This window comes from Muscardinus avellanarius (genome assembly GCF_963383645.1).
Source record: "Muscardinus avellanarius genome assembly, chromosome: 3".
Taxonomy (NCBI): domain Eukaryota; kingdom Metazoa; phylum Chordata; class Mammalia; order Rodentia; family Gliridae; genus Muscardinus; species Muscardinus avellanarius.
In genome coordinates this window covers 2,138,152-2,155,712 of record NC_137788.1, presented here as the reverse complement: position 1 = coordinate 2,155,712, position 17,561 = coordinate 2,138,152, and the positions used below count along the sequence as shown (strand labels likewise).

General features: G+C 62.1%; 1 protein-coding gene across 1 annotated transcript in view; it reads left to right on the top strand.

The window, feature by feature from the left end:
- MEGF6 (multiple EGF like domains 6) overlaps positions 1-17,561 on the top strand; it is a gene marked incomplete at both ends in the record, with an annotated part of 104,764 nt that overhangs the window by 50,590 nt on the left and 36,613 nt on the right. The window contains one exon of the mRNA XM_080692721.1: positions 1,396-1,518. Coding sequence (XP_080548847.1) covers positions 1,396-1,518 — 123 coding nt within the window. The remainder of the gene's footprint in view (positions 1-1,395; positions 1,519-17,561) is intronic.

The following is a 17,561-nucleotide window of genomic DNA, read 5'->3' as shown; positions in this document are numbered from 1 at the left end:
GAGAGATGGTCCAGAGTCCAGGGTGGGTCTACACTGGTCATGCTGTGTGATGGTCACCTCTGTCTAGTCCCAGAGCCTTGTCATGACCCTCAGCGGAGACCCCTGCCCATCAGCAGCAGCCCCGCCCCGCACTGGACGAACACCCGTGTACTTTCTGTCCCCACAGACTGCGTCCCACAGACACTTCACGTAAATGGAATCACAGAGCCTGTATTCTGACTGGTTCCCTTCACAGTTCCCTTCACGGGAACCCCTGCGGCTCAGCACTGGCAGCGAGTGCGGATGCTGTTTGCTCTGAAATACCAGCACACTGCAACGGGAACATGCATGTCCTAGGAAAGCCTGTGCTCGAGGAGGCTGGGGCCCGGGAGGTCTGCAAGGAAAATGAGAAGGGTTGCCTCAGTTGCCTCGAAACAGCCATCCATGGAGATCAAATCGAATGGCGATGCAGGCTGAGGCTGGGTGGGCAGCCGTGGGGCAGGTGCCCGTGCAGAAGCGTTTTCTGTCGGGGGCAGGGCCTCTGAGCCGTCTCCCCAGGCCAAGCGGTGGAACCTTGAGCCCCCTGGGGCTGACCTCTGCTGGGCCAGCCTGTCTCGCCTGTGTAACTCTCTAGGAATTCCCAGAAAATTCCCGCTGTTAACCTCTGCAGAGCCAGGCTGGTGCTACACTCTAGCCATCCAGAGGCAGCTGGCCTGTGGCCTCGGCCACAGCTTTTCCCACGGGATTCTGGCTGCCCCTAAGACCCTGAGCCCAGTTAGGGGTGGGGAAGAGGTGTCTTTCAGAGCCCCTCTCCTTAGGAGGTGCAGAGAGAAATGCTGAGTCTTCCGGGGGAGCCTTGGGCCTCCTCAGGCCTGGGGATATGGGTACCCAGTACTGTTCCTTCCTGTGCGTGGCCTGGAGGGGTCCAGCTCACCCTCCAGCAGCAGCACCTGGTAGATGAGACACAACCTCAGCTCCATCTGCACTGAGCCTCCCTCCAGGCTCCCCACCTAAGGACCAGCCCATAAAGGGAGACTACGGCCCGGGGTTCTCATGGCGGGACCAGGGTGCCGAGCCCACTAACCAGTCCGATAACCATGTGGACCCTTCCTGGCCTTAGAGCAATGGGCAGAAGCCCAAAGCTGTGACAGATGTTGGCCAGATGTGCGGGCCGTTCTCTGGGGCCTCACACAGCCTGGGGTGGCTGCTCCCAGGGGGCAGGCCCCTCTGTCCAGCTTTCCAAATGTGCATTCTGCAAATTCCGGGGACAGCCACCTTCCTGGGTGCCGTGGAAGGCTCCGTTCGGTGGTGTGGTCCAGGATGCACACCCGCCCCGCGGGGCCTGGATGCTGTCCTCTGTGGCCTGGGAGCGGCGAGCCTCTTTGGCCTGGTGCTCACCCGCTTCTTCTCCTGCAGATGTGGATGAGTGCGCCCGCGCCAACGGGGGCTGCGAGGGCCCATGCTGCAACACCGTGGGGGGCTTCTACTGCCGCTGCCCCCCTGGCCGCCAGCTGCGTGGAGACGGCAAGACCTGCCAAGGTAGGGACGACATGCCCGGCCAGCGTGTCTGCTCTGGGTCTTCCTTCTCAGCTGCCCGGCTGCTCTGTGGGGTCCACCCAGGTCCTCAGGGTACCCTTCAACCTGCCTGCTCCCTACATGTTTAGTCTTGTTCCCCCCTCCTACAGTTACCTCAGGGGGACTTGGCCTCACATGGGTGGGAGGGAGGGAGGGGCTGGCGGGGACAGCACAGACGCTCTACCCTGGGGACATGCAGGTGGGCCAGGTGGGCGGTAGACACTGGGGTGGCCACAGCCAGCCCGCACAGAGAGCCAAGTCCCAGTGGGCGAGGGGCCCCAGCGCCCGGGGGTGCTCAGGGACACCAGTGGGTGCCTTGCCTGGCAGGAGTCTCTGAGGCTGGGGCTGGAAGTGCTCCCTAGCCCTGGCAGCCCCTGAGATTCTACCCCGCCATGGCTGGCAAGCTGTCAGCAAAATCAAGACCAGACAGAAAGAAGATCCCAGAGAAAGAGGAGACAGACGGGAACAGATGAGGAGGAGGCGGGGAGGGGGCGGGAGCCGAGGGGCCCGTGCTGTCCCCACCGCCCTCTGCTTCCTCCCTCGGCCTGTGCTGCCTGCCCGGACGCCTGGCCCCGGGGCAGCTTTGGGCAGCTTGTTGGAGGGTGTTTGGGCTGTCTGTCTGTCTGTACTGGGGGCTCTGAGGCACAGGGTTAGTGGTCAGATGATCACTATCATCTGTCTCCCAGACCATCCTCAGCAGAACTCACAGCTGTCCAGCTGTGAGCCGTCTGTCAGAGGGTGCGGGCCAGCCCACTGGACCAGGGGTTGTGGATGCAGGATAGCCTCCCTGCCTGAGATGCTCTGGAAGCATGGCTTTCGAAGTGTCCCCTCCAGCATGCTCTCGTGGCCCACAGAAGGCTGGGGAGGGGAGGTGTTTCTGTGAGCTCCTGCTCACACCCCAGCCCTGGGGGCCCACAGGGTCTGGGGTACTCAGGATTCTGGCTCAGTGAAGAGGAGACAGCCTCACCTGTTCAGTCTAAGACTGTCCCAGCCCCAAACCACCACCTGCCCGGTCCGAAGGGAACTGCCAGCCGTGGGTGGGAGGTTCTGTGCCATCCCAGGGGTCCACAGGGGTGGATGGGTTTCAGGAACTATATTTTCTCCCTCCCCCACCCCAGGCTACCAGGCAGCATAGTTCCCCGAAGGATGATACCCTCCTTAAGGAGATCTTTGTTTTCAGGGTCCGCCTGGCCCCATCCGGGGCTTCTCCTGGCAGATTCGGGCCAGACGCCCACTTGGGCTCTGGTATTATGGGTGGTATCATGATTTGGACTGTTTCACATCACCCCGGGAGCAGGGAGGGGCCGGCGGGCCAGCCAGATGCCACACAGAGTATTGGCGCATGCTCTAGTGCCGGCTCAGACCTCTTTGAGAGCATCTGTTACCGGATGAGCATTGAGCCTGGGCCGGGCAGGGGCTGCCCTGAGCCCCGGGGCCCTCCCTGACCAGGGCTGGGTCTTGACTCCCTCCCTGTATTCTGTGGTGCCAGGATGGGTAAAGCCTACTCAGGTGGGCCCTGGAGTCCTGGAGACAGGACAGGGGCAGAAGGGGCAGGGCCAGGCCCTCTTGGAGACAGATGCTCCTGGATAGGGGGATGGGAGTCTGGCCCCAGTTCCAGAAGTGTGGATGTCTGTGCAGGTGTGGCCAGCCATAGGCCACAGATGTCCCAGAGCTGAGCGTGGTGTGGGCAGACAACCTCTGCTCCCCCAGCCTGCCCCTACCTTCCTTTGGGATCCCCTGCGTTGGGATCTCTGTTGGGGGTCTCTAAGGACAGGCCGGGTCTTTCCCTCTGACAGAGTTGGCTGGAGGCTGCATCGTGGACCAAATGACCAGAGGCCCAGGCTGGAGGCCTGTCTGTGTCTCAGCATGAGTCCGGCCTCAGATCCCACACCTCAGCGTACCGGCCTTTCCTCCCACTCCTGCCCCTTCCCTGGCCCCCCCCTCCCCATCCCCAGGGAGTCTGCTGCGCCCAGCTCCGCATGCTTGTAATGGCTGGGGCTTCAAGTCACTGCATGGCCGAGGGGGCCCTGCAGAGAGCCAAGATCCAGCTGAGTTTTCTGTCCCCCTGCCAGTCCCTGAAATCGCAGCTCTGGAGAGGGAGTAGAGCTGGAGGCTCGGGGGGCCCAGGACTGCGTGTGTGCACAGAGGCCCTAGAAACCAAGACGCCCCCGGGCGGGGAAGTACGGCCTGCCTGTTCACGGCCGGGCGGCGTGCCCCGAGTTGATGGCGGGGTGAGCCCAGAATCCGCTCAGAGTGATGAATCGGTGCTATAAAACAGAGCTGGCCAGGGGGCCTGGCCGAGGGGGCCCTGGCCCTCGCCCGGGATCTTCTCCAGGCCGGTGTGTGTCATGTTTTGGGAGACCCTCCTGGAGTCAGTGCTGAGATCACTTGGCCCGGCTAGGGGGCTGGCGCGGGTGCATCTCCCCAGCTAAGTGGACGCCTGCTGCTCCCAGCCGGCTGGGCCAGGCACAGCCTCCGACACGTGCCGGCCCTTCTGAGCAGGTGCGCTCAGGCCTGTGCCTGGCAGAGCCAGCAGGCTCCGCGGTAAAACTCAGTTCCCTTGAGCTGGGCTTGGTGGCACAGGCTTGAAATCCTAGCATTTGGGAGGTTGAGACAGGAGGATGGAGGTTCAAGGAAAGCCTCAGCTACTTAGGCCATTTGCTACTCAGTGAGACCTTGTTTCAAAATAAAGAATAAAAAAAAAATTAGGCTGGGGGTATAGCTCGGAGGTAGAATGCCCCTGGGTTCCACTCCTAGTACCAAAAAACAAAACAAAACAAAAACAAAAACAAAAACCCACAAAAACTCAGTTCCCTGATGCCCAGGGCCCTGAGCACACCTCCAGGGTGGTCCTGGTTCTCCATGCAGCCCCTCTAGAAAGGCCACCAGGGCTAGGCTGGTGTCAGCGAGGCCCAGGTTTGAGCCTCCACTGTGATTCCAACCGTGTGGCCTTGTGTGGCCTTGGGTGAGTGACTCCACCACTCTGAACCTCAGTTTCCTCCTTTGTAAAGGAGGATGAGTCATGCTCTCCCATCTTGATGTTCTAGAGGATTCAGAGGATGACCTCAAGGAGATGCCCGGAGGCCTGTGGTAGGAGGTGCTCTCTGTAGTAGGCTCCCGGTCCCCAGACTGGCTCCAGAGGTATCCAGTGGATGGAGAGAAGAGCTGTCCCCCTGGGCTAAGCCCGTTACCAGCCTTGGCCTTGACCACTCCTCTGCCTTACTGTGACTGAACCCCTCGAGTGGGACCCTCCATCTGGACCAGAGCAGGGTGACCAGGGCCTGGGGGACCCCTGGCTGGTCTCTCCACCTGCCCCAAGGCCCTTGCCATTCCTTCATCTTGCTACCTCTGTCCACTGCCCGCTGGTTTCGAGTTGAATCCGTAAATATCCGGGTCTGTAAAATGGGCCGAGCCTCCAACTCAGCGGTCGGTTTGGCCTGAACGCTGCGGCGACATTGTAACGTGGAGAAGTGTTCTGACCCATTCTGAGAACGCAGTGCTCCCAGGTAGGGGAAACTGGGGTTTATCCAGGGAGGAATCTGTGCATCGGGAGCCCTGGGTCCCCACAGCTGGTAGGGCTCCCCGGGTCCAGGCTTGGGGTGGGTTCTGCCCTCAGACTGCCTTGCTTCCCCATCCCAGCTGACCCTGCTCCTGCCGGCAGATAAGGAGGCCTGGGAACGGGCGGGCGGCAGTGGAGGCCACGGCGGGGGCCGGGTGGGGCTTTCTCTGGAGTTAGGGACTGGTATTTCTGGGGGTCGCCTTGCTGTTCCTCAGCTGTTGGGTCCAGGGTAGAGCTGGGGTCCCCATCTGAGTGTCTAAGAAGCCCACAGGGCTCTGGATCTTGGGGGACTCCAAGGAGTCCCAAGGAGACTCGTCCCCCAGTGTTCCCGGGGCGTCCAGCCACCCGTCTGGCTGTCACCCGGGGCTCCAGGCCCGTCTCCATCACGCCCACTCGGTCTTGCCGCCTCAGGGTACTGCCAGGTCCTCCCTGTCCCAGGGGAGAGGCAAGAATGTGGGAAATGACTGAGAGCCGCTGATTAGGAAGGCCCCGGACTGACCGGCTGGCTGACCTAGGCCAGCTGCTGTGGCCGCTGCCTGACAGGCAGAGGAGGGCCAAGCGGAGGGCTGAGCCAGACCCTGCCTGGTGCCTGAGCAGGTGCCTGACTCCTTGGGCAGCCGTGTCCAACACCATGAGGCCCCCTGGGTAGTGCATGCCCCCCCAGGAAGCAGTGTCCCCGCCCCGGGAGTTGATCTGGGGGTCTGGTGCTTAGAAGGCCTTTGTCCTCTTTGGGTAATCTCCCTCTGGGGGCCAGAAGAGCATCATGGTGCCCGAGAGAGCCCACCACGTGGAGGAAGAGGCCCAGAGAGGGGCGGTACTGGGTGCAGAGTCCCAGCTGGGCGGTGGTAGAGGGAAGTCTGGACTGGCCCACTGGGCTTCACACTCAGTGTTCTGCTTTGGGCTCCAGACTACATCTGGTGAGCATCTCCCGGCCCCCCTGGCCTGCCAGCTTCTCTGGAGCCAGAGGGATTGTGAAGCACTCCGCTCCTGTCAGCAGCGCCTGCCCAGGGGCATTCTGCCTCCAAGATACACCCCCAACCCTTTTTTTATTTTGGAACAGAATCTCACTAAAGGTACGGAGGGCCTCCCAAGTTGCTGAGGCTGGCCGCAAACCTGCAATCCTCCTGTCTCAGCCTCCCAAGTATTGGGATTCCAAGTGTGCAGCACCATGCCTGACTGGATTGCAGATTCTGAGGGCAGCCACAGCAGCTTAGTGAGGCCCTAAGCAACTTTAGTGAGACTCTGTTTCAAAATAATAAAGGGTTGGGGGTATAGCTTGGAGGTGGAATGCCCTGGGTTCAAGCCCCAGTACCAAAAAAAGAAAAGAGAGATGGGTCTTTTAGGAAGTGACTTGTCCCCTTGTAAAAGAAATTGAGAGGTGTGTGCCTGCCATTTGAGGATGAGGTAAGAATTCACCTCTGATGAACAGCCCCCAGCAGACACCAAATTGTCCACACCCTGATCATGGGCTTCTAACCTTTAGAAGTTCTCTGTGGGAGAGAAACTTTGCTGTTTGTAAGTTACACAGGTGAAGGATTATTTTAGGGTGAGAGAAACAGACTAAGACGTCCGCTGAGTGTCCTGGTCCTACAGGCAGAGTAAGAACTGGCGTGGCCCATGGCAGAGCCGTGCACCTGGAGCCCGGTGCGAAGCTGGCTCCGTCACCGGTCACAACCTGTCCCTGCCAGCATTCTCCAGACACGACGGCCAGAACCCGGCCGCAACCCCTGTTCCTTCCTGGCAGGATGGCAGTGTTTCCGCCTCCGGCGCCTGTGGCCAGGGGCCTGCTTCGTCAGAGGTGCTGAGAGTTGAGAGCACTCATTTCCCGTCGCTGGCTCACGTCCGTCCCTCCAGTGAGCGGACCCTGGCAGGTACAGTCTTGGTTGAAGCCAAGGCAGGAAAATAATAGCTTCTAATGGCAGCAGTTAGAGCCAGCCCAGGGACAGAGGGCAGGAGGCCGGCCTGCCTGGCCCCACCCTCCCAAAGCCCAGGAGCTGTGGCAGTGTTCCGGAGGACAAACCAGGACGGGCAGCCTGCAGCCTGTGTGTGGCCACCCCTGGACACCACAGCTGGCGGAGGGACCCGGGGGTTTAGGCACAATAGCAGGGAAGGGCTGCATGGGGAGCCTGACCGAGGACAGCGTCACCCAGGGGCCTGTGTAGCCTGTGAAGGCTACAGTCTACACCAAGGGCAGAGAGGGCAGAAGTGGTCACTCAGATGGTGAGTCCAGGCACACCTGGAGGCTCTGCCTGGCGTTCAGGGCCTCTGGCTGGGAAGATGGCCAGCGGATGACCTGGCCAGGATCTTGGCCTGCTTCTGGAAACTCCATCACTGGGCTGGGAATGGAAGCCCCAGGCACCCTTCCCTTCTATCTGGCCCTGGCTCTGGCACCCAGGGGTTGCGGTACTCTTCCTGAGGAGGTAGGGGATGATCTGAGCTGGCAGGAGCCCCTGGAAGCCTTGAGAGGGTGGAGGTGGCCAGCACCAGCTGGAGCAGCTCATGTGCCCTCTGTGTCTCCTGAGAGTGGAGGCAGCAGGCCCCTCCTAGCCGTTCAGGCACCGAGCCGGCTTGCGTCGCTTCCTGGGGAGGCAGGCCTCTGCAGCCTCGCGTGGTCTTCCCCTCAGGGAGTCTGAGTCTCTTGGCCTCTGGCTTGTAACTATGGCTCTACCTGTTACCCAACAGCCCCACGGGCCACCTTCCCTACCTCTCCCATCCTGGGAAGTCAGTCCAGGCTCTCCAGCCGCTCACCCCTTTCCCCTCTGGGCCTTGCTGGGTAGCTGTGCTCCTAACCCAGCTCCTAACCCATCCTCAACCCCCAGCTGCCCTCCCCAGGCAGAGGCAGCGTGGGGGGGCTGCAGGTGGAAGCTAGTGTCAACTGGGAGGGGCTTCCTTTCCCCTGCAGGGGGCAGTTGGAAAGGTCTGTAGCAAGCTGTCATGATGTGTCCTGCAGGGTCTGAGTGTCCGCCAGCTAACGGTTTGAAGGCAGAGTGTGGGTGGACACAGGGAGCAGATCCCTGGTGGATACCAGGCCACCACTGTGCGGCTGGCGTGGACATGGGCTGTCCTCCAGCTCCAGCTCAGTCTGCGCCGCAGGTGTGCTGGTGGCACAAACACAGCAGGACCCGGTGAGCCAGAGTGGCCCCTGCACGTCTGTTGGGTGGGGAGGGCGGCATTGGGGCCCCAGAGGAAGGAGCGGCTCCTTTGAAGGCAGCATGGCTGAGCTGCAGAACCAGGCAGGAACTGGGTGCTACCTGCTGACCGGCATCCTGCAGGTGGAGGGAAGGGCTCCCTGCAGGAGTGACCGGCAGGGCCCCAGGCCTTGCGGCTGCCAGAAGACCTCCTGCTGATGCTCCCAGGCCACAGAGCTGCTGGCCCATCTGGCCAGTTACTTCTTGCTGCGGGCCAGGCCCTGGGTGCCATGCAGGGGTCTAGGATGACCATGCTTCCCGCCTGGTGGCCAGACCTCCTGATTCCTGTTCTCGGCTCTTCTGTGTCTTCATCTCTCGTCTCGTCACATCTGAAGGCCAGCTCAGGCCCACCGGGAGCCTTAGTCACTACCTCACTGCCCTCTCCCGCCCCTTACTCTGAGTGCAGTAGAGACTCAGCTGTCCATGGGCCAGCTCTGTGGTCACTGCTCCTGTGCATTCCCTAGCAGCGTCTGGGGGCATGTCCTGTGGGGATGCTCAGAAGAGCTCGTGGCTCCCCGCAGAGCTCCCCTTTGCCACAGGAGAGTTCACACACAGCCGCGGGGGAGAGTCCAGGCACCAGACAGCGGCACAGAGGCCAGTTCCTCGCACAGACGAGCACTGTGAGCAGGAGGCCGTGACCCTGGCTCCGGCCTGGCCCGCGGCGGTGCCTCCCTGGGACCATTCCGGCACTGGGCTCTCGGGCTGTGCCGGGGTCCGATGCCCCGAGCTGTGGAGGGCCGTGGCTCAGAGCTGCTCCATCCAGGGCTCTCCCAGGGGCCCTGGTCTGCAAGGGGAAGGGGCTCACTCAGTTTCTGCCTGGCCCTGCCAGGGACAGCTGCAGCCAGGAACGGCATTGACGGGCAGGCGCAAGTGTGGTTTTCATTTTCCTTCCTTGGCCTGGGTGAGGAGCAGAGATGGGTAATGGATTTACCAGGAGGCTGAGGCCGGGATGATTCCGGAAGGCCGAGCCAGGCCCCGTGAGCTTTGGAAGCCAGGCGGGGCCCTGGGGTACTCTACTCCAGAAATAAACTCCACGGCCACGCGCAGTGGGAGGGTTTGGGAGGAAGGTCCTGGAGGCTGGTCTCTGGGGAGGCAGGTTGAACTGTGTTTGGTCCTAGGCTGCCAGCCGACCTCCTGGCCTCGAGGTCAAGGGTCAGAAACAGTCAGGTGTGTGTGCCCCTCCAGGGGTGGGTGGGTGGCAAGGGAGTGGTCTTGGGCTGAGAGGTCTTGAGCCTCTCTCTCCAGGCATGCTGAGGAAGACTCCTTCCTGGTCCTTCTCCCCGCAGCAGGGCCCAGAAGCTGCACGCCTGGCCCCGTCCTTCCCGGGACCACCTTCCCGCCTCCAACCCTGGACCTTCTCAGCCCTGCGCCTGCAGGGTTGGCGCGGCTCACTTAAATCCACTCGTGCGTCTGTCCGTGTGCACGGCTTGGCCCAGCACAGAGGGCACAGGAAGGGCTCGTGGACGGTCATGGCTTGCTACATTCTGGAGTGCCTTGCTGTGTCATGAACCCCATGCCCCAACATGGGCCCCCTAGGAGCTTGGTGGTAGCACCTGGTTTTTGGGGTGTTATCAATCTCTCATACCCATACCCAGGTCCAAGGGCTTAAGTGTGAGGCCAGCTCCAATGCCCACAGGCCTCTTTTTCTCCTGGCCTGGCCATCCCTTGCCCAGCCCTGCTCCACACCCAGAGGCCGGGGCAGTCTGAGAGCCTGGCACCTCTTGGGGAGTTAGCAGCGCATGCTCAGGCGTCCACAGTATATTTGGGGTGGGAGCGAGGCCTCAGGGAGGGCTTCATGGGCGGGGCCTCTGAGGGAACATCAAGGGATTGCCACCACATAACAGCGGTCAGCTGAGCCCGGTCCCATCTTCCCAGGCCACTGCCCCCGGGAAATGGCGGTTCTGCCCTACAGCCCGGGAATTGGGTCTCCCATGGGATGGTGTGGCCCTGAGAGGGAGCGGTGGCAATTGGGAGATGGCGCTGCCCCACCGCCACCACCCTGGACCTGGCAAAGGGACCCAGGGCCGCCCAGCCTGGGAGGAAGCCGGAGCCGTCTGGGGGTGGGAGCGGGCCCCTTCTGCTGACACAGACATTCCGGCGGGCAGGGACGCCCAGCCGTGTTTCCGCATCAGAAAAACATTTCCCAAACAGCGTCCAGACCCCAGGGCTGTGGCTTGGATGCGTTCAGCGGCACCGAGGGGGGACGGTGGGGACAGCAGGGTGGCCCTGGGTATGGCTCTGGCTGCCGGTGGCATTCCGCACTGATGGCTGCTGCCCCAGTTCCTGGACCAGCCGAGCGGGAGGCAGGAGTACCTGGAGCCATCCGCATCCCCTGGACCTTCAGGGAGGCGCTGTTGCTGGGGCTCTAGACAGGGATGTGTGTCTCTGTGTCCTGCTCACAGGCATCAATCTCTGATGAATGAAAGAATTATTGAGTGAAGGAAGGTACACACAAGAGGGATGGACCAGGAGCAGACAAGAGAGCCCAAGACTGAAACCGGAGCTGCCGAGAAGCGCTGCCCAGGACCGGCCTCTGGGGGTTAGAGCGCCAAGCTCTGGCCTGCGGCCCATAGGCACCTGTTAAAGACGGCTGTGACTGGAGGGGCCGAGCTGGGGAGCCCACAGGTGTGCTGGATGCTGGACTCTCCTTGAGCAAGGAGGCTGAAGGCAGTGGCCGGGGAAGGCCGGGGTCTGGCCTGGGTTTGGACCTGGTCTCTGGGTGGCCCCTGTCTTCTCTGTGACCTCGAGCACCTCCTTCTCCTCTGGCCCCTGAAGGATGGCGCTCTGCACCCAGGTTCTCTCGTTTACTTAGAGTGTCTCTTGACACCCCGAGCGCACACCTCCATTGACACGCACCGGTTCAAGTGTCCAGGAGCCGCGGGCGCTGTGGCCGGGGGTTGACCCTGGGTTGGCTTCTTGGCATAGTCCCTCCCCTGGGTTCTTCTTCCTGTAGTCCTGGAAGGTATCAGAAGGTAGCTACGTGAACAGGGAGTTAGCATCACCCTCCTGATGAAGCCTGTCCCTAAAAGCGGTGCTAATGGAGGAACTCCTGGCCGTCTCCTGCTAGTGGTGTCTTGAGTTGGAGGTACCTTCCTCCCTGTGACACAGTTGTTTCTCCTGCAGGCCTGGTTCCTCGTGTGTCAACCCCAGCACCCCACACAACCGTCCCCCAGCTCCCAGAAGCTGCTGGGCAGAGGCCCCGCTGGCCAGTGGCACAGAGGGTGGGGCCCTCGCGTCTCTGTTAGCACTTGCTGTGAGCCTTGGCAAAGGAGGTGCACGCTGTGATAATAAGTGGCACCGCCCCGCGGGAGATGCCGTCCAAGTGGCGCCCCAACAGCAGCTTGATGGGAGAAGGTTTTGGAGGCTCCCCAAGCCAAGGGGCATGCTGCTTGGGGAAGATTGGAGAGGGGGCTTGCCCGGCAGACAGGCAGGCCCCAGGTGGGCCCATATCTGTACTGCCAGGTGCCGCGGGCCGCCTGATGGGGCAAGCTGGGCCCTGGATCAGACGGGACAGTGTGGGCCGGCATAAGGCTGCTTTTCTCTCCCACGTTAAAGGTTGCTGGGAAGGCCCAGGGGCCAGTAGAAGCTGCCTCTGCCTCGCCTTAGCCCTGGCTTGAGCTCCCGAGTCTTAGGTGGCACAAGCCGCTTAGGAAGTGAATGCTGGGGCTCAGTTTCCTCACCTCTAAAATGGGGGCAGTGGCCCTTGCCTGCAAGAACGTGGTAAGGAGGGCAGGTGCGTCTTTTGAGCTGGGACTTGGCACCCGCGGGGCACCGAGTCTCCTCTGTGCTAATTCTTTTTCCTCACTCTCCACCCAGGGCCCCGTCGGGCCCTGTGCAATTCTAGGCTCTAAATTACTCGGTGAAGCCGGGCGTGGTGACACACACTTGTAATTGGGAGGCTGGGACAGGAGGATCGCAGGTTCATGGCCAGCCTCAGCTACTTAGTGAGGCTTTCTGCAACTTAGACCTTGTTTCAGAATAAAAGAGTAAGATAAGGCTGGGGGTGCAGCTTAGAGGTAGAATGCTCCTGGGTTCCATCCCCAGCACACCCCCACCCCCATTGCTTGGTGACCATAGCTATGCCCCAATCTCTGGTCTGGTGGCCTCGGGACTATGAACCCTCATCCTTCTGGAAGCTAGTATCCCCAAACCTTAAGCCTCTGCCCACTGCCGGCCTGTCGTCTGCAGGGAGACACCTATCATGTTTTAATTGCAGGCTGTGTTGCAGACTGGGCTGCCTTTTATGGGGGAGCTTTGTAGAAGGGCTGGGAGCCGGTGTGGGCAGTCCCCCATCCCCAGGGGGCACGAGCTCAACCCGCTGCTGGTCGGCTTTGAGTTGGTCCTAGCGAGCAGCCCAGCTTGCTGGGCACAGGTCTCTGTCTTTATGTAGCCCTGTGTGTGTGTGTGTGTGGGGGGGGTCAGGAGTCTCCCTCTGAAGCTTGAACCCCCACCTGGCTCCCCGTGCAAGGGGAGACACATGGCTGCAGTCTCTGAGTACTGTCAAACTCCCAGTGTCAGGCCTGGGAGGACTGTTTCCATGCAGCTGGGGGCTCAGTGCCCCTGGGTACCCACCGGGGACAGTGGTTGTCCCTTCCTGTTCTCTAGCTCCTGCCAACGCTGAGATTGGTGCACGGTCCTCTCCCTGCTGCAGTGGAGGGGGATACTGAGGGCACCTGGCCCTGGGCTTGGTCGGGGGGGGGCACCCTGGTCCTGCTGGGGCCTGGCCCTTGTGGCTCCCCGCTTTCCCCAGGAGCCTCCCCTGCCAGGCCTCTCCGCCTGCCAGGGTGACTTCTCAGCTTGGGTTTGGCCGCCTGCGTGCCTGAGTTTGCGCGTGTCTGGACGTCCCAGGGGTCGTCTGCACCCACCCGTGGTCTGTGTTTGGCGTGGGGGTCCGGGCCGCGCGGGGGTGCCTGCGTCCGGGCGCGGGCCTGGGTCCGTCGAGAGCGCGCGCTGAGGAATGCGCGGGGCGGCGCGGGCGGCGGGGGGCGGCGGGGCGGGCGGGGCGGGCGGGGCGGCTCCTCCCGCCGAGGCTTTGGCTTTACCTGCAGGGGCGGAGGGAGCGCCGAGCGGGCCGGCGAGGGGCGGGATCCCTGGGCGGAGGGAGCCGGCCGCCAGTGCTCCGTCCCCGAGCCCAGCGGAGCCGGCCGCGCCGCCCGCCCCGCCGCCCAAGGGTGCACCTCGGGCGCCGCGAGGAGGAGGGCATGGAGGCGTCCCCGGGCCGCCGCGGGCTGGCCGCGCTCTGGTGCCTGGGGCTCCTGGGGGGCCTGGCGCGCGTCGCGGGCACGCACTACCGCTCCCTCTGGAGGAACTGCTACCCCTGCTACCTGGGCCAGGCGGGCCACCCCGTGGGCGCCGGCGACCAGAGGCCAGGTGGGCGCCGGGCCGGCGGGGGGTGGGACCCCGGGTCCGCAGCTGGCGCTCGCTCCTTTTTTTCCCCCCAAAGTTTGCGCCAGGCTGCAGACCTCGCAGAGGCTGGAGGGAACAGGACCAGGGTGCTGCCGGGAGGGCAGCCCTGCCCCTGGGACGGGTCCCCCGCGTCCTGAGCTGTCAGGCATTCCTGGCCCCTGGGGCTGCTCAGGCTGCTGATGGGAGGGGGTCGCTTTTGTTGGGGGTGGGGCCACGGGTCTCGTCATCACCGCAGTGGCTGCTTTGGGGGTCCAGGCTGGAAGGCAGGCCAGACAGACCCCCCGGGACCCTAGAATGAGCTCCTATCCTGATGCCAGGGGCCCTATGAGTGGGCGTGGCAGGTGCCCTCTGCCTGCTCCCTCTCAGGCCTCACAGTCTTGGTCAGCAGAGGAGACTGCGGGTCGCAGACTGGGAAGCAGGATCCACCCTTTTCTGGGTCCCTCCCGCCCCAGCATCTGGGGTCTGGTGCTGCTCTGGGACACAGAGCTTGGAGCTGGGCACCCTGGGGAATTCGAGGAGGGGCGTGGCTCCCCATGAGCCACCCCAGGGAGGCAGGGGGCCCCTGGCGTTCCCTGCCGAGCCCTCTCAGTCGTTCCCCCGGTATGGCTACTTAGAGGTGTCCCCTGGTCCGAGTCTGGCCTCTCCTGTCTGGAGGACACCTGAGCACAGAACAAAGATTGGCCGCCACCCTCCTTGTGGTCACTTGGCCCAGCCGTCGCTCAGATTCACATCTGGGGTCCACCCCGTAGGCAGCCCTCCCGCTCGGGGCTCAGGCGGCACCAGGCCTGTGTGTCACCCCTCTGTGTGTGTGGGTGCACAGCTGGTAGCACCCAGAGGTCTGGGGCTGGGCAAGGCCAGGTCTCGGGAGCTTGGAGCCCTGGCTGGGAGGCCTTTTCAGTGGACAGGGTGAGGAGGGCCGGGGACCTGGCGGACACTCCTCCAGGGGAAAGGCCCCCGGGGCATGTGCGGGACAGAGCTGGATTCTAATTTGGTGTCCGTGCGGCGCTTGCTGGCAGGCTCTCAGAGCGCCTGTGTTCCTTGCAAGCTCGGGCAAAGCTTCGGAGGGTCTTCAGGGTGGTTTCTGCAGAGGCAGCCAGCCCTGCCTGTCCTCTGGGGTGTGTGTTGCTGGGCCAGGAGCTGGTCGGACTTGCGTGAGGGTTGGTGGAGGCCCCGTGGGCTCCCCGTGGCACCGCCAGCCCCAGCCTGGCAGACAGCGCAGGTCTCGCCCAGCTCCCAGCGGAGCCGGGCAGGGTTGGCACTGCGGTATCACCATGTGCCAGTGTGTGCTGCTAATCCCCTTCCCAGGCTGCCAGGTCCCCAGTCACTTGTGGCTGCTGAGGGCAGCGACAGCACCACAGGCCGTCTCTGGGGAGCCCTGGCCTGGCTGTGCCTTAAAAAGGCTTTGTTGAGTCCAGCGTGGTGGTGCACACTTGGGAGGCAGGAGGCAGGAGGATTGCAAGTTTGAGGACAGCCTCAGCAAGTAGTGAGACTCTCATCAACCCATTGAGACTGTTTCAAAATAAAAATAAAGTAGGGGTGGGGTATAGCTCAGAGGTAGAATGCCTCTGAGTTCAATCCTCAGTGTCTGTCTGTCTGTCTGACACACACACACACACACACACACACACACACACACACACACACACACGCTGGCTTTGCTGGGGCCAGGCTGCCCTCCTCCCCAGCCAGGTGGTACTCACTGGTTTCTCCCTGTGTTTATCCTGAGGAGGGCAGGACAGTTTGGGTTTGTCCCGAGCCCGGACAAGTAAGCTGGGGGAGGGGCGGCCTCCATGCTCCTTTGGGCCCTCACTGTTGGGGGGCCCTGTCCTGGGCGCAGGTTCCCTTGCACCTGCAGGAGGCTGTTCCTCCTGGAGTTTCTGTTGAAGGTGCCCATGCTCCGTGGGGGCCCTGCTGTGTGGGCTGTCCTGCTTTAGGACTCAGTGTGACCCCATCCGTGCCACCTGTGTGTAGGCAGTTAGGCGTGGAGCTGGGTGCAGGGACACAGGCTAGCACCCCAAAGAACCCAGTGGACTTCGCAGCGAGAGCCAGGAGCCGGGCTGGCGGGAGCCGACTGGGGAAACGGCGGCTCTGCAGCCTGGATGGTCTGAGCCTCCCGGGACTCACAGCTGTCACTGTCTGCAGAGGGCTTCACCGACAACACAGAGACGCTCCATGCTCGTGTCCAGTGGCCACTGTCATGAGTGACCCCACACTCAGTGGCTTGAAACAACACAGGCTTACTATCTGCAGCTCTGGAGCTCAGCGTCCAAAATGGCCCCAAACCAGGGTGCGGGCAGGGCTGGCTCGGGAGGCCCAGGGGAGGCCCGTTTCTTGCCCCTTCTGCTGTAGAGGCCACACGGGTTCCTGAGCTCGCGGCCCCTTCCTCCACCCTCGAAGCCAGCAGCAGCGTCTTCTTCTCTTTCTGGCCCCTGCTTTTGTTACCAAGGTCCTTCTCTGATTCCGGCTGCCTGCTCCCTCTCCTGAGATCATGTGCTTACTCTGTGCCCACCCAGGCAATCCAGGATGGTCTCTTACCTCAAGATCCGTCACTTAATCCTATCTGCAGTCTCTTTTACCACATAAGGTTCTGGGGATAAGGACATGACCATCTTTAGGGGACATTCCCTCCTTTCTTTTTCCCTCCTACCCTCCCTCCCTTCCTTCCTCCCTTTCTTCCTTTCTTCCATGCTGGGGACTGAACCCAGGGCCCCATGCATGACTGTTCCACCACCATATCCCCAGCCCTTTTTATTTTATTTTATTTTATTTATTTTATTTTGTGGTACTGGGGATGGAACCCAGGGACATTCTACCTCTGAGCAACACCCAAGCCTTATTTTTTATTTGTTATTTTGAAACAGGGCCTCACTGAGTTGCAAAGGGCCTCCCTAAGCAGCTGAGGCTGTCCACGAACCCTGATCCTCCTGTCTCAGCCTCCCAAATGCTGGGATCACAAGTGTGCGTCACCACGCCCGGCTCCCCTTTTGATTTTATTTTGAAACAAGTTCTCGGTAAGTTTCCCGGGCTGGCCTTGGGCCTGTGACTCTCCTGTTTCAGCCTCCCCAGTACTGGGCTCACCACCACACCAGGCTCACGCTGTCTTTAAAGGCCAATGAGCCGTGGCTCCCGAGGTCATGGGCTCAGCTGTCTGAGAACAGCTCCGGTCTTCCTCTCCATGGTAGGCGCAGGCCGGGCTTGGTTTATCCTGCCCAGAATTTCTATCAAGGGTCTTGGTCACGGGCGCCTGGTTCTCAGAGTTGGGGGGACCCAGCAGGAGGCTGTCAGGCCGTGTGTCCTGCCTACAGCAGGCTTCTGTTGCCCAGAGGGGTGGATGAGGGGCTTCCGCTGGCTCCAGATGCTGACCTGGTGCTGTAATCTGTGGTGGGGCTTCAGGGCCCCTGGCCCGCACTCCCACCATAACTGTCTGCCCCACTGTAGAATGCCCTGACCTCCGGACGGCAGCTTCTTGGATGGGCAGGGCTATGGCTGGGGTCAGCGTTGCAGCCACTCCGAGGCAATCATGGGGGATAAATGCCGAGGGCCTCTCCCTGCCTGGCTGCTCTGGGCCTGTGTGTTTCTGGAGGGAGCTGGAACTTCTGGGGGGGAGTCAGGGCTAGGAGAGGCGGCTGAGCTCTGGGATGGAACCCTGGACCTGTATGTCCTGTCTGCCCATCAGGAGGGCTGTAGGCAGGCCCTGGTCACGTGCAGGTTGGTGTGAGCCGGGAGCCGAGGCCCACAGACCGCCTGGTCTCCAAGCGCTTTTTCATGAACAGACTTCCCTTAGGTGCCTATGTAGCCAGCCGGCTCTTGGACCCACTCTGGGACTGGGGGAACCCTGTGCTGAGTGCAGGCCG